General features: G+C 41.2%; 1 protein-coding gene and 1 non-coding gene across 4 annotated transcripts; both read right to left on the bottom strand.

Moving 5' to 3' along the window:
- Positions 1-1,195: 1,195 nt before the first annotated feature.
- Positions 1,196-15,089, bottom strand: LOC146397840 (uncharacterized). Of its 3 annotated transcripts, XM_084991866.1 has the most exons (4): positions 14,348-15,089; positions 14,106-14,233; positions 6,379-6,551; positions 1,196-3,002 (listed from the first exon to the last, which is right to left on the bottom strand). In XM_084991866.1, the coding sequence occupies exons 1-4, from the start codon at positions 14,558-14,560 to the stop codon at positions 2,857-2,859; spliced, it is 660 nt and encodes a 219-aa protein (XP_084847992.1). In that variant the 5' UTR covers positions 14,561-15,089; the 3' UTR covers positions 1,196-2,856. The 3 variants fall into 3 exon arrangements, 2 of the variants coding, with proteins under 2 accessions (XP_084847992.1, XP_084847991.1); XM_084991865.1 differs by having other exon boundaries at positions 14,106-15,089; XR_014825103.1 differs by lacking the exons at positions 1,196-3,002; positions 6,379-6,551; positions 14,348-15,089 and adding an exon at positions 6,869-11,185 and having other exon boundaries at positions 14,106-14,229.
- On the bottom strand, positions 2,839-2,919 carry MIR155 (microRNA mir-155). Its single transcript, NR_038583.1, has one exon. It is a non-coding gene; the product is annotated as a microRNA mir-155 (primary transcript).
- Positions 15,090-15,579: the final 490 nt, after the last annotated feature.

The raw sequence follows: 15,579 nt of genomic DNA, 5'->3' as shown, positions 1-15,579 counted from the left end.
AACAACTTTCTGGGGAAGTGAGTCAGATCCTAGACAACCCTCATTCTTCAGGGTTTTTTTTTTGTAATTAAATAAATCAGGTCCTGCATAATGTAGTGCTTCACACAGTTCTGTTATTCTGTGTACCAAACTGAGGTCCTTTTCCCTTCACCATCTATCCCAGAGCCCACGTTCCCTTTAGCCACTCTTAGTTTGTCACTTCAACACACACACTCACTTCCTTGCCACTTACCTCTTCCTCCAACCCAAACACACCCCCAGTCTTACTCATGTTCCAAGAATGTTTGAAATGACTAAATATATTGGTCAGGAGGACTCCGTCTAAGACCATGAGGTCAGGCACTAGAGGCCTAAGAGAGTTGGGCTAAGAGAAAACCCAGTGACAGTGGCATTATTCAGGTTCCCTGGGTTGTCATCCTGGGATTATGGTTAGATTGGAGCTGCTGTGTCCTTGGAGAGATCTGCTAGGGTAGGGTAGGTCACTTGATTTAGAAATTTAAAACTTTTAAAGCTAGTGTTTACTTAACACTTATTGCAGAGCAGACACCATGCTTTTCAGAAATACTGTTTTCATTTCAGCCTGCCATCCTTATGAAATACATTCATTGTTTTACTGATGAAGAAACTGAGACTTAGATTAAGTAAAACTCCCTTTAGTTTCATATAGAGTGGTCTGTCGCTCTTCAAACAAATCATTTCACAGCAGTTTTTCTTAATCTGCCTTTTCGATGTACATAGCTTTTCATTGTAACAGCAGGAAGGTAATACTGGATTAGCGTATTCCAGGGCTAACACACTGAGACTCCGTGGCTGTAGGTGCTGCAAGCAGGGTGTGGAAGAACTGGGACTCAGAGTAAGGACTCCTCTAGAAGACAAGCAGTGCAGATGAAATGAATAGTCCCAGGAAACATGCCTTATTGTGATGTACCTACATGGAGGCTCTCTGGAGCCACGTGTTCCTTCCAGGGTCAAGAGGAGGAATTTATTTTGGCAGCACAGACCACCTGAACAGAGATGGGGGATAGGCCGGGGGGGGGATGCCCCCACATGAGAATACTGTGTCCTAAGAGTCAGCAATGTTCCCCTTAGAGGTCTCATAATTTTTTCCCATTGTCTTTGTGTGTGTGTGTGTGTGTAAATAACTTCTGAAATTATAATTTGTATGATGCAAAAGAAAAAAGGCCATAACAAAAAATTATTTTAAATCAACCACTCAAGTGATTTATTTGGTTTCAGTGCACATAACTTGTTTGACAAAACATTGAGAAGAGTTGCTAACACAAACACACATTAAAGATGCTGATTACAATTAGCTATGTATTTGTAAGTGGTACAGTTCTATAACTCTGGAGAAAAATGGCATAGAAATCCAGACCTGAAAAATTCTGTGGATCAAATCATTAGTTTTTCTCTAACAAAGAGGGGGGATTAATTTGACTATAACGTTAATATATTATTAATATATTAACATTGATACTTCATATTTTACAAAATAGTTCTCCATCTCACGTAAGCCTCATACCAACTCTGTTAAGTATTAGCCCATTCTGTGGGACAATAAACAAGCTGAGAAGAGGAGAGGTGGATTTTCTGACCTAACGGCTAAGCTATTGAATTTGAACATAGTTTTGGGACTTAATTTCAAATAAGAGATTTTTTTTGATCAAATCTTTGTTATCTTGTAGGGAAAAGATGGATTGGTTCTCACATGTCATTAACTGTACTAAGTTTAAAAAATCTTTTTGATTTTTTTATTAACGTATAGTTGATGTACAACGTTGTGGCAAGTTCTGCTATTGCAGCAAGGTGACCCAGTCATATGTATATATTCATTCCTTGTCTTATATTATCTTCCATCATGGTCTATCCCAAGAGACTGGATATAGTTCCCCGTGCTGAATAGTAGGACCTCATTGCCCATCTAATCTAAATGTAATAGTCTGTATCTACTAACCCCAAACTGCCCATCCATCCCACTCCCTCTTCCCTCCCCCTTGGCAACCACAAGTCTATTCTCTATGTCTGTGGGTCTGTTTCTGTTTTGTAGATAGGTTCATTTGTGCCATATTTTTGAGTCCACATATAACTGATATCATATGGAATTTGTCTTTATCTTTCTGACTTAACTTCATTTAGTATGAGAATCTCTATTTGCATCCATGTTGCTGCAAATGGAAACAGCCTAAATGTCCAGCGACAGACGAATGGGTGGATTAAGGATATGTGGTATATATATGCAATGGAATACTACTCAGCCATAAAAAAGAATGAAATCTTTCATTTTTTAAAAACTAATTGCCATAGCCTTTCAAGTCTACTTTAAGATTCATATAAAAGTATCCATTTGAAACTGAAGTTGTCTAAATAGAATTGTTACATGGGGGAAATACCAATTTCTAAATCTTTTTGAACATATTTCCCAACAATCCATGATTAATTAGTGGATAGTAGTCCTAATTTTTAACTGCAAAGATACTCAGAATGTGTTTATATTTCTTTCTAGTTAAATTATTCAAAGTGTTTATAAACAGTTATAATGAACAAACCATAACTGTGAATTAAAAAGGACAGGAATACATTTTCCATTAAAGATTTTTTTAAAAAAAATGTGGGCTTAAGGATTAAAGTAAAAAAGTTTGCTTTCAGGATACCGTTGATAAATCTTTTACAAGACCTTATTCTTAAAGACTTACTATCAGGTGGAACATCCCAGTGACCAGATTATGATTAACAAAAAATAATAAAGCTTAAAGTCTGAGTTTATCCAGCAGGGTGACTCACACTTCTTTGTCATCCTCCCACAGCAGCAGTTTGTTCCATGTGAATGCTAGTAACAGGCATCATACCCTGTTAATGCTAACATGTAGGAGTCAGACGGAGGTAAAAACCCCTATCACAATTAGCATTAACAGCATATAGCCTCCAGCAAGCCTCCAGCTCTCCGAGAGGGATGAGACACAGAGAACGTAAACCACAGATTTCCCCTTCCTGGTTTGCACCACCTGCAAGAGAGAGAGAAATGGTTGCGTACACACATACAGTTATAAAGCTGGAGTGACAGAATATAAATCTGAAAGCAAAAAATATGTTTTTTTTTTTTTTTTTTAAAGGGAAAGAGCTCATTAAATCCTAGTCAGTCATTTGTCGAAGTGGGTAGAGAAATTGGCAATTAAATGATGACATTTTTACCTCACATTGTATCTGAAGACTTGTAGAATTCTTATGTTTTAAATTCTATCCTGCAGTTGCTTTGGATGATTTACTCATACGTACCATCTTTAAAACAAAAATGAAACCACTCTTGCAAGTCCCCAAATGCTAAAACGCAGAGGGGAGACCTTGTGTTCTGATAGAGCGCTACCTTTTCTGATTTATATCTCACCTGGACACAAGGTAATTGATGTGAAAGGCCAGAATATTAAAAATAATACTTTATGATTCATAAAGATTAAAACTGAAATTAACTTGCTTTACAAAGGTAGAGTTTGGAGTAGATTTTCATGCTGTAATAAATAGTTGAGGTTTTACCTTTATTTTATTTTTTTCAGAAGATGTGGCATAGGCAGGGGAGGTCTTGCCTACAAAGGAATCCATTGTAAACTGCCTATATCATCTTCTATTTAGAGATTCCTTAGGGGAAAGCACTACAGTGGCTTTGGTTTTGATCTACGTAAAGGAAGTATGACTTACAGAGTGCTTGGTTTCAAACTACTTGTCTTGAGCAGAGGAGTGGATTAAAAAAGAAAGAGATGAATTTGCTACTTCCTGTTAGAGCCTGATTTTACTCTCTCAGATAAAGTGACATTTCTCCCACAAGCTTCTGGTTTCGGTGTTACTATAGAAGAACCTAGAAGTTAGTGTGTGGTCTCCTTTAGTGCAAAAGGGGAATCACCTTCTCTTTTATTTAATCATGAAACCAGCTAGATGTAAAATTGTGATTAAGTTCAAAAGAAGTGTATCACAAGTTAAAAATTCCCCAATGAATATATTTTGAGAGGGCAGAATATCGTGGTTTGGAAATTTCCAAACCAAGGAAATTTGTCATTCTTACTGAGAGTACCTTTTTTCTTTAACTCGGCTGTTTTCTGAGATGAATTCATTTAATGATGAAGAGCTCTGAAGTGAATGATGTCAATGCAGGATTTTAGTTTATTTTTACAGACTTTCGGTCAATAAAGATTGTCAAAATAAGGACTTTTTTCTCCCTCCACAGTCTTGGACACAGGAAATGCTTGGTTATGTTAGTTCCTCCAGCCCTATAACTTAACCTTCTCTTAAAGAGCTTTTTTCTAATTCGTATTTAAGGTGAATGGCTTGCATACTGTTCTACTCATAAATTTTACTCCTGTTTTGTAAAGGTGACATCTGAGCACAGGTATTAAGAGAAATACATTTAATATAATAATTTTTTTTCTCTCATCTTTTCACAATTGCCTGATTAGAGTGCTCAGAAAAATGACAGTGTTTTTCATAATGTGCTCTATTTTATTAAAAACTCTAACAGCCTTTTTTTAATTATTATTGGCTCAAACACAAAAGATGTGCTGAAATAAAAACATCATATAGGTCCCCTTTTGTTCTCAATGCTCAGAAACCATGGTACTATGTTATCTAGACAAACTTCTCGGGCCTGATTCCTCAGGTTCTCCTAAAATGGCACAAAATGAGCAGTTTGTCTAAATACACTACACAATCTTAAATCTCATTAAAAATATAATGAGAGATGAAAAACAAAAACCCCAGCAAACAGAATAAAGGCAAAATTATTGCAGAATAGCAAGTAGAGTCAGACGTTTAGACATTAGAAGGGCCCACCAGTGTTGAAGCTGTGCTCCCCTTTTGATGTTTTGGCCTGGGTTTGCAAAGAGGACCCCAGCTAACCAATGACAACTGCTCTGTGAGTGGAAATCCATGATCACAGACAACAAAGGCTAGTCTATTAGCCAAGGCATTGGGCACAGAGTGATGTCACGAGGTAATAAAAAAGTGGCTTCTTCTGGAATCTGTACAGCCAGCCAGCTGGTAATGTGGTAGGAGAAGAATTATACAAAGTTACAGACCCAGCAATCAACAGCTATAGCTGCTAACCACTTCCTAAAACTAGCAAGCATCATGTGTAGTGTACAGCAGTGCAGAAAAATGGATATGGGTTATTCAATACAAATTAGAGTGAGGGTCTTCTTGACTTTGGCAGTTCTGAAAGACATACTTCAAGCCCTCTCGCTCCATAGTACTTTTAGGCCCACAGCATGAAATAGCTATTGTGAATGTAAACTTGACTGTAGCACAGTTCTTTTCAGTAGCCGAAGATAGGTTCCAAGTTAAATGTAGTTCTTAACAATTTAGTTCTCAGGAATTGGGGGTCAAAACCATTCCTTCTTACTGTGAATAAAAATCTACCCAAATGAAGAACTAGATGTACTAGTAAATAACAATAGATTCCTTTCCTTACATGGCAGACCTAGTCTTCCTCAGATAGAACTAAGCCGAAGGCAGCACTCTGGGGAAAATCTCCTTAAATTATGCTTTTCTGAAGGATAATTTTTTTAGAGAGGGGACCATATGATTTGAATATACCCTTTTACCTTACTGATTTGCCAGGAAAGATGTTATCAGTAAAATATGTGTTAAGTTTGTCACTAAGGATCTCTTCACACATGAGTCATAAGTTAGATCCTTCCACAATTATATATATATATATTTTTTCTTATTTTGCTGCTTATTTTCAGCACCAGCCACTCATTTGCATACCAAAAGAACTGCATGCTATAGCGTTTTCTTTAAAAAGAAAAGAGTCACAGTGGTTGACCCTTATAACCAAGCCATGGTGAGAGAGCCTTGACTTTATTCACCTTGAAAGGTACAAATATTTGGAAACTATTAATTTGTTGCTAAGAAGTGAATATACACTTATTTCTACTGAAAGGCATGATCCTATGTTGATGAAGCCAGGTGCATTCTAGCTCCAAAGCCATTTTAATAGATGAAAAGGAAGGTAACTATGCTTTTGAAAATTAAAATGATTAAGTTTAGGTGGCTCCCTTTAACTATTTCCCCATGTTTATTTACATTGTTTGTGTACCAGTAAAAAACATAATCCTTAAAATGGAATTCAATGTGAATTTCTATTTGGATCCATTCACTAGCATCTAAATTGCATAAGAAAACAGTGTTGGGCTTTCCCATCAGAACTTAGCTCTAATTCCCTAAATTCTGAAGTTGGCTGTTTTGATTGAGGTCCTAAAACCAAGCAGGGAAGATGAAAGAAGGCCTGTAAAAATCAAGATCCTGAGAAAGTTTCTGCTTATTGTTCATCTTGGGAAATTGTACCTCTGTCTTAGTGCTTCCCTTCCCTTCTACTTAGTCTGAATTTCTTACCATTAGAACCATCTCCTTCAGGTGGGAGAACCAAGGTGGCAGGCAAGGCTTCAGGTGAACCGTCTCGGAAATGCGAATCAGTTATTTGGAGACGGTGGGGTGGCGGCCGCCCCTCCAACTGCTTGGACTTGTTTATTATGTTCATTTGGCTAGTTATCTTTGAAAGGAGAGATCTAGAACAGAGGAGGGAGGATGGGGTGGGTAAGTTTTAATGGGGATAAGGAGTGATTTAGAGGAAGGATGAGGGTACACCCCAAATCTTCTGAGAACTCATCCTTTTCACATCCAGCCTAAAACAGCTACAAATTAAGAATTTAAAACAGTATCGCTTGAGTTTGAGTTTAGTCCTCTGTGTTTCAACTTGTATGTGATATAAAACCACATGTAAAATGTTTAATTTTCTCAGGAATTTCTCATAAGGACCTTCAGCATTCTGTGGTAGAAAGATATAATTCAAATGACTGGTTTTCTAAAGGGTGTTTATTTGTGGTTTGTTTTTTTTTTTTTAAATCACATTTTCTGTAGAATATGATTATTCTGTGTTACACGTCAGTAACTGATTTTAGAGTTAAGTCAACTTGTGTGCTATAAAGAAATGGGGCAAAGAAGATTATCTTCTTTTTGAATCCACATGAGTTCCATCATTAAAGAGGGACTGCCAGTGTGACCTGCTACTGATTAAGATGGTAACTAACTGGGATGACAAAAGCACACAAATGGCTATCTCCTAAAAATAAGATGAACTGTTCTGTAGAAATAACCCATATCCTGACCTCTTGATGAATGATAAAATTACCTTTCATATCATTAACCTTTCATATCATTAACTTTACATTTAAGGGAAGTTCCATGAATAAAGCCATTGCTGAGGAAAAAAATTATAAACTCCCTATGTTATGATATTTCATTTACTTCCATAAAAATCTAACAAAACACCCCTCTTCTTAGTAGTTGAAAGAATTCTTTAAACACCTACTTTGTCTAAATTATGAGTTCCTTATTGAAAAGACTGGTTTGCACATGAAACAGCTTTAACAGACAATACTTTTCTGCATTTTGAGTGTTTTTAAAGATATATACCGATAATGATATTGACACAGAAAACTAGGTATGACTTATTTTTGAACTTTCTCAGAAGAAAACCAATGTGCATACACAGGCTCACTATGGAGACATTGCGTTGAGTGACCGTTTAATCGTGCATGGGCAAACGAGAAAGCATACTGGCTTTGGAGAATTATTCTGCTTTCCCTAATTTGAAAACCAGGAAGTTTTTTACTTAAGCTCCTTTGGAACTTATTTACAAGAGAAGTAACCGTCCCACCAGTTCTGTTAGGGACAGTGATTAATACCTTCACTTTTCAGATAAGGCTGTGGAAAAAAAAACAGGTTAGAAATATCCCCCCACACACACACCCCTGAATCAATCTGTAGAGTAAGCAGAAGTAGGTGGAGAGCCAGCCCCAGTCCAGTTCCCCCTCTTGGACCCAGGCATCACAGAGGGGGACTTCCTCTGCACCCTGACTTTACACTGGCGCAGCCGCAGGCCTGAAACTCCAGGAAAATGTTTTTGAACTAACACGGATAAAACAAGTGTTGGGAAGGAGAGCACTTGGGGGAGATGCATTCTGTTGCTTTAAATCATGGCCATTCATTCTTCTTTCACATTTACACAAAAGGTTTTCCACCTACCTGACGATTAAACTTTAAAGTATCACATGTCCAGAAGAGAATTTTTGTGATAGTTTTCTCTTTTTCATTTATAATTTATTTTCAATCTCTTTTCTCTCTGCTCCCCGCACTCTGCCCCACAGGAAAAAGGGAAAGTGGTGGCAGTTATCAGCTCTGAGTGTTTGCCATCCTTTAAGTGTTGCCTCTTCTAGGAGGCCCCCTCTGTGAGTTCACAGTGCTTATTCTCCACACTGAATTTTAATAAAATGCCTCCTTTGGAACTTATTATGTGTAAGCTATTTGTTAGTTACATGTATAGGGTCCCTTATGTCTGGCATTACAGGAAAAATCAGCCTTTCTATTTCCAAAAGCCACAGTTCATAAATTTCTATTTCGACAATGCCAGCATGGCAAGGAAAATTTTGTGCACCGAGAATGATGTGAGACAAACTGAGAAAGTTCTGGAAACAGTTTGGTTTTGCCTGTTTAAAAATTGGTTTTCTTAAGATGCCTCATGTATAGGCTCCCCTGTTAGAAGGCAAACACCATCCCATTTCCCTCTTACACCCCACAGCATTGTACTCAGATGAGGGTCGTGTCTGTGGCTCCACACAAAGTCATCTCTAGACATAATCTCAAACACACTCTTAGGCTTCAGAGAGACCTACTGCAAATAGCTCCTAAAACACAGTTGTGTCCACTTTGCCTTCTTTTTCCCTGGCAGAGAACAAACTGCTCGAGGCTGGGTTCGCTTTGTCTTCTGATATGACCCTTCCCACTGTCACCCCCAAGGTGGTCAACCAGTCCTTTCTCCATGCTCTGCGGGAGCACTCCTTACACTGCACTGGGGTTGTCTCCTTGGTTAGTGCTGAGGTGTGCTTGAGGGCAGGGACTAGGTCTCCCCTCTATACCTGACACATGGCTCACCCTCGGTAAACCCTTGAGACCCTCCAAAGGCATCCCTGTCTGCACAGCTGGCTTGGCTTTGGCATTAGCGCATTTCAGTAAAATTTAACTAATATGCAGATTCTTGGAGAGGTAGTGCAGTAAGAGCTTATAAATGTGTAAATAGATCAATGAGCTGTGTTGGTTTTCCAGATTGGTAATGGGTCGTTAACATTCAGAGCATTCTAGGCTTGGATCTCAGTCCACCAGGTATAATCATTGTGGGATAAAGCTGGAGAATTCCATCAGATATAATCATCTGAAGTTATGGATAAAAAGTAGCTTCCATTCCTGTTTTCTTTTTCTTTTTGAACCACACATGGATGGCATAATCATGGGTGTTCATTGTGTAGGAGCATGTTCTTAGTCTTAGGAAATATATGCCAAAGAATTTAGAGGTAAGAGGCCAGGTCTGCTTATAGATACAGACAGAGAGAGAGAGAGAGATGGATAGGGACAGAGAGCAATAAAGCAAATGTGGCAGAGGGTAACAGTGACTGACTCTAAGAGAAAAGTCTGGGGTGTTATCGCTCAGTTGTTTTCAGCCAGCCTGGGTTCCATTCCTGACCTCAGCCACGCTACAGGCTGTGTGGTACTTGGTCATTTAATTGACCTCATTAAGTTTTAATTGCTTCCCTAAGAATGGACATAATGATGGAGCCTACACAAAAGGTTGCTGTGAAGATGAAGTGACCCAGCGAATGTAAAGCATTTGCTGGGTACCAGGCTCATAACCATGATGGATCCGAGCCATGGTGCTAATGACATCAGTCATGAATACTTGCTGAGTGCCTGTCCCTGTACTTCTACTCCATGTTGCACTTGTTTTAAAAGTTTAAGACAAGGTCCCTTCTCTATTGTATGACTGAATCATTATATAAATTAGAGGTTATGAAAAAACCTGGATAAGCCAAATAATCCTTTGGGATCCTAATCTCTAAGTCATAAGTAACTGCTAAAAGGTATACCACAATGGAACTAATTTTCTAAAGTGTTTTATTGGTTTTTCTTTGGGCTCAGGAGAAAAATGCATTCTGAGACTGTTAAAAGCTCTTTAAAACCAAACAACGGTTTACCTTGTTAAGAATTTTGAGACCACTTTGTACGTATAAACTTTACTTTCTCAGACTGATTTTTGTGTCTCACTTTCCAAACTGGGTTCCTGAAATATACAAGATCATAAATGTATTCATAACAATAGCAAACACTCACATAGGGCACCCTCCGGGCCACACACCAGTTTTACTTCTCCATGTTCGCCAACTGGCGTATTCCTCTTAAAATCTTTTGCAGGGCGTATTATCCTCCTGCTCATTCACACCTGGGGACATGGAGGTGCAGGCAGGTGAAATCATCTGCCCAAGCTTGAAATGCTGACCAACCCCGGCAACCTGGCACCAGCATCCATGCTCTGAACCATGATACTGGCCTGACTGTGCGCAGCCACATAAAAGAGCACTGTATTTTGTTAAGACGGCCAGGAATTTATACTGTTTCAGAATTAGCACAGATATTCACAGTCTGTCTTGTGCCCTGCCACCTGACCGAGGTTAAACCTCATTCTCTGGCTAATGTGTCATTTTGCATAAGGCTGGGAACTGTGCCTTTTGGTTCAAAGTGTTTTCCACATTGATGTGAGTCTTGGAGTTGTGAGTGAGTGTGCGGAGCAGTGAACAAATTAAAAATGCTGCATTTCCAGGAGTTCCTGCTTTGGTGCAGTAGGTTAAAAATCTGACTGCAGCAGTTCTGGAGGTGTTCCATCCCCAGCCTGGAGCAGTGGGTTAAGGATCTGGTGTTGCTGCAGCTATGGTGTAGATTGCAGCTGCAGCTCAAATTTGATCCCAGGCCTGAGAACTTCCATATGCAATAGGGGCGGCCACAAAAAAAACAAACAAAAACAAACAAAAAAACTGCCGCAAGCAGTTAATGATATAGTCAAAGTGTGGGATAAAGAGAGGCTTTTAAAACTTTAATGTATTTTCTTGAGAAAAAATGTTTTCACAATTTCTTACTCTACCCAATTTCAGCCAATGCATGACAGTTTTGAAGACAGTTAATTCAGTGAAAGACATATACATTCTCTAGTCAATTTTACTGATACTTACTCTGACTCTCTCTGGCGATAGAGGAAATGAATTCACTGAGTCCAGCTGTGTCTTAGGAGATATATGAAAGTGAAGTGGTAGTCACACTGGAATCATAGAATTGCATCAGTTTAAGAGACTTTGGAAATGACTCAGTCCCAGCCCACCATTTTAGAGGTGAGAAGAATGAGGCATAGGGATTTGCATAGAGCTGGGACTTAGAAACCTGCATGGTTCCCAGGCTGGTGCTCCTTCCACAACAGCAGGCTTCTGCACTGTAGGCTGGAAGCCTAACATCAAAGCAGTAAAGGTATTAAAAATAATAGCTTCGGCTAAGCACTAGCCATTGCTTTCACAAAACTGTAGAAATGCCAGCTAGTAAAGACAGAGGTGCTCAATCCACGTGCAAGGTAGAGTCCCACACCAGTCTCCACTGCTGCTCAAGCTGTTTAACTTTTTTTTTTTTTCCTTCTTCTAGGGTCACACCTGCGGCATGTGGAAGTTCCCAGGCTAGGGGTTGAATTGGAGCTACAGCTGCCAGCCTGTGCCACAGGCACAGCAACGGGATCTGAGCTGCGTCTGTGACCTACATCACAGCTCATGGCAAAGCTAGATCCTTAACCCACTGAGTGAGGCCAGGGATGGAACCCACACCCTCATGGATACTAGTTGGATTGTTTCAGCTGAGCCACAAGGGGAACTTCCCTACTGGGTTTAGAACAGAGATTAAGAAACTCCACCCCAGTAGGGTTGAGAGTTGAGGCTGAGATTCAGGGAAGCCTGGAGCTTCTTGACACTGAATGCAAACTGTGTGAACAAGTACATGAAAAAAAAAAAAAAAAATCTGGGAAAAGCATACATAACCTACATTAGATTTGAGTTAGGGAAAAAAAAAAGAGTTAAGAACTTTAATATGAAACATCTTTCAATTGAACAGTAGATCTTAGGACATAAAATAGCTGATGAAAAACCTTTTCAAAAGTTAAAACCTAGGGCTTTTTGGGGAGGCTTTGTTTTTTGATTCACAGAAGAGTAATTTGATGAGCTACACAGAAAGATGAAGATTATTAATTTTCCATGTTTGCAACTGGAAAGTAAAGGATGACAAAATTCACAGCACATTCTAACTAGTTTAAGTATTTATGTTACTGCCATTGAAACGATATCAAATTGCACAGCAATGACTGTTAGTCTTTCCTCTAAGACTCCTGAGGTTGAGATATACCTGCCTCCTCTCCAGTACCTGGCATAGTGTCTGGTACAGGCAGACATGCCGATGGGCTTGCCATCAAAAGAGCGTGGCACGCAGGGATTTTTTTTTTTTTTTTTTTAAAGACCAAGATGTTATCCTTTTTACACATGGTTAGTTAGGCAAAAACAAGAATAAAAATGTGTGCAGACGCGGCTGTTCTGCCTTGACACAGTGTAGGTCTCAATGCTTAAGTTTCTTAATATATGTGGTTAGGAAGCTTGGTCCTGTGGCAGGGGAGCCAACCCACTATGTGAGGGAACTTGGTCATTACAGGTCCTTACCGAGTATCCATGCAGCAGAAGTCATTACTAAATGTGCTTTGGTCCCCTGAAAGAAATTAGGGGGGCAGCAAGTGGAAGGGACAGCAGCCTAAGTGGAGAGTCAAAAGGCTCCTGGTCTGCAGCCCCCCTAAGCCCCCACCTCCAACATCAAACATCCCAGATGCCTTAGCTAAAAGCAGGCTTTAAACTAAGGACCCAGTGATCTTACCAGAGAAAACATAAATTCTCTGAGCCACAAGTCTTCATGGGCAGAATGAGGATAACACCTACCCTGCCAATTTCCTATTATTGAGATTATCAAACCAAACAATAGGCAGGGAATTGCCTTGACAACTTTACAGCTTATATTACTGTTTACATAAATAAGCAATTAAATACTTCATACATATTCAATTTTAAAAGCTTTGTCCTACGATTATCAAACATTCAGATGCCCTAGTTCTTTAGACTGTCCATTACATTAAAGCCATATGACAGAGGTCCAGAGAGAAGGGAGAGAAAGAGTGACTTTGGCTTTATGTAATTTTCTACATAATGTCATATGAAAAGTGTACCTCCACTTGACCTCATCTATTTGATACAAAATATAAACGAAATTATGAGTATCATTAGATACGGTTAACCTCTTCAAAGCACACGGAATCTTAGCTATTCCGTGGTGATGCTGGAAAAGTAACTTCACTTTTCTTTGGTCCTCAGTTCCCTCATTTTTAAGAACTGGAGTCTGGCTCCTAGTTTGTCACCTGTCAACTTCAGTAATTCCAGGTTAAATTTTACTCATAATCATTCCAAAAATGCCTGCTTTAGATGATAGAAAATTCAAAAGACCTGGTCCACCCTTGGGAGCTGTAAAACGCGGAGGACAGACACACACAGGGGTTTTGCGGGAATAAAGAAAGCTAACCAACGTGCTCTGCCAAAGTGCACCCAGGCCGAATGCAAGCAGAGGAAAACAGAAGCTCAGGGAACATCTGCTCAGTCCTCACGTCTATTAAAAGACACTGATAACTCAGAAGCTATAACTCTAACTTGTATAAAATGAAGGTATGCTATTAATTTGCGAAAGAAAATATAAAAGGGTCGTGTCTTGAAGGCAGTCCGTCTTGATCCAATCCACCCAGTCCCTCCAATCCGTTCTGAACACTTGTCCCGCAGCTCCATTAGCTAAGCTCATCCAGGGCCATGTCCGAGGTACCTTTCCTATCAACTAAGGGGACTTTGCCGATAAACAGAGCCCCGGATCTTTAGGACCCCTCCTCCCCCTCGACCGTCTTCTCCCCGGAAGAAACCCGGTTCCGTGCGACCCGACGATCAGTGGACGTCCCGCGGACGGCGCCCCTCGGACGGCGCTCCCGGGCGCGCAGGGCCGGGCGGGGCACTCGGCGCCACGTGCGCGCCGCCCCCGCCCCCGGCGCCTGGGTTGGGACGCGGGAACCGCCGCCCTCCCGCCGCGTCCCCCACAGCGCCTTGAAGCAGAGGGCAAAGCCGGCGTACCTTCCTTCCTTCCCCGCGTCGCGTGATCGCCGCTGGGCTCGGCGCTCCGCTCGCGTCCCGAGGGTGGAGGCCGCCCGATGGGACCGTCGCGCTGCGCCCCGGCTCAGCCGCGCACAGGAAGCCCGCGCCTGCGAACGTGCGACCCTTTTATAACCCACTTGTGACTCATAACCGACCAGGCGCCTTTTCTGTACACCCCCCCACCCCGCCTCGCCCCCCTCCTGCCGGTTCTTGGAACCTACAGCTTGAAAAACTTTTTTCTTTTTAAAGGAAAAGTCGAAAAAGCCCAGCGCAGGATTGGTGTTTTCCCCTTTCCCTTTCTCGTGGGTCATTCTGTGTGTGTGTGTGTGTGTGTGTGTGTGTGTGTTTGCTCTCGACACACATCTTGTACTTTCCGGCCGCCGCGCCGCGAGGCTCGGACTCCAACCTTTGTTCTTAATGAAAAGGAAACGCATTCAAATGAGCGATCAGTCTGCGGGCCGGAGGGGAAGTTGCCACTTTTTGTAACTGGGCGGCAGAGATGTCTTTAAGCTCCCCTGGCAGATGGGAAAGAAGGAGCCGAAGAGAAGCAAGTGGGAGACGGAATCATCCGGCAAGCAGGTCCCTAAAGAGGAAAAAACCATCCAGGGACACCCCCCCTCCCCCCGCGTGACCCCTCCCCTCAGTACCCTTCGGGAGCCAGCATTTGATGAGGGAAGTACACCTGGGCTTTGAGTGCATTCGTGCCTTGCCTGCTACCTTACCTACGCTGATATTTCAGGATGCTAGGTTACAGGGCCCCAACCTTCCTTATTTTTGCTTCGCCGACTTTTCTACTCACTCCCCGCCCCTCTCCCACTCTAAGGTCATATTCCCTGAGCACAAAGGACTTCAGTTTTAATTTAGCTTCATCGTCTCCCTTTTACTCTCCCGCACCTATCAACAGGGGAGCATTTTCCTGGAGCAGGTCCTTTGGCACAATGGATGGAAATGAATAAAATAAATCTTAAACATGACACGTGTCTACTACTGAAAGCCTAGTTCAGTAACTCGGTTTTGAGCCTCCGTTCAATAAACGTTTAGACCTTAAGGAGGAAGAAGAAAGGAATCTGAGGGGCAGGGAGGAGGTGGGGAGAAGACGGGGAAGTCAGGAGTGGACTTGACGTCATAGCCACGTGACTCATGCTTTTTTGTGGGTTAAGACAGGGCCACTGCTGGATTCCAGCTCAAGTCTCCTATACTTGGATCTCCATCCCAAAGGAGGGGAACAAGACATATTTAAGCTAGTTTGTATTTAGCTGATGTCCAAAAATTGGTTTCTAGGAGTTCCTGTCGTCGTGGCTCAGTGGTTAACAAATCCGACTAGGAACCAAGAGGTTGCAGGTTCGATCCCTGGCCTTGCTCAGTGGGTTAAGGATCTAGCATTGCGGTGAGCTGTGGTGTAGGTCGAAGATGTGGCTCGGATCCTGCGTTGCTGTGGCTGTTGCATAGGCCG

The sequence above is a fragment of the Sus scrofa genome, chromosome 13 (genome assembly GCF_054392235.1).
Source record: "Sus scrofa isolate SSC_HxYL_T2T_F1_AM1 chromosome 13, Sscrofa_HxYL_maternal_Yorkshire_Landrace_v2.0, whole genome shotgun sequence".
NCBI classification, from domain to species: Eukaryota; Metazoa; Chordata; class Mammalia; order Artiodactyla; family Suidae; genus Sus; species Sus scrofa.
This window is presented reverse-complemented; position numbering and strand designations above follow the sequence as displayed.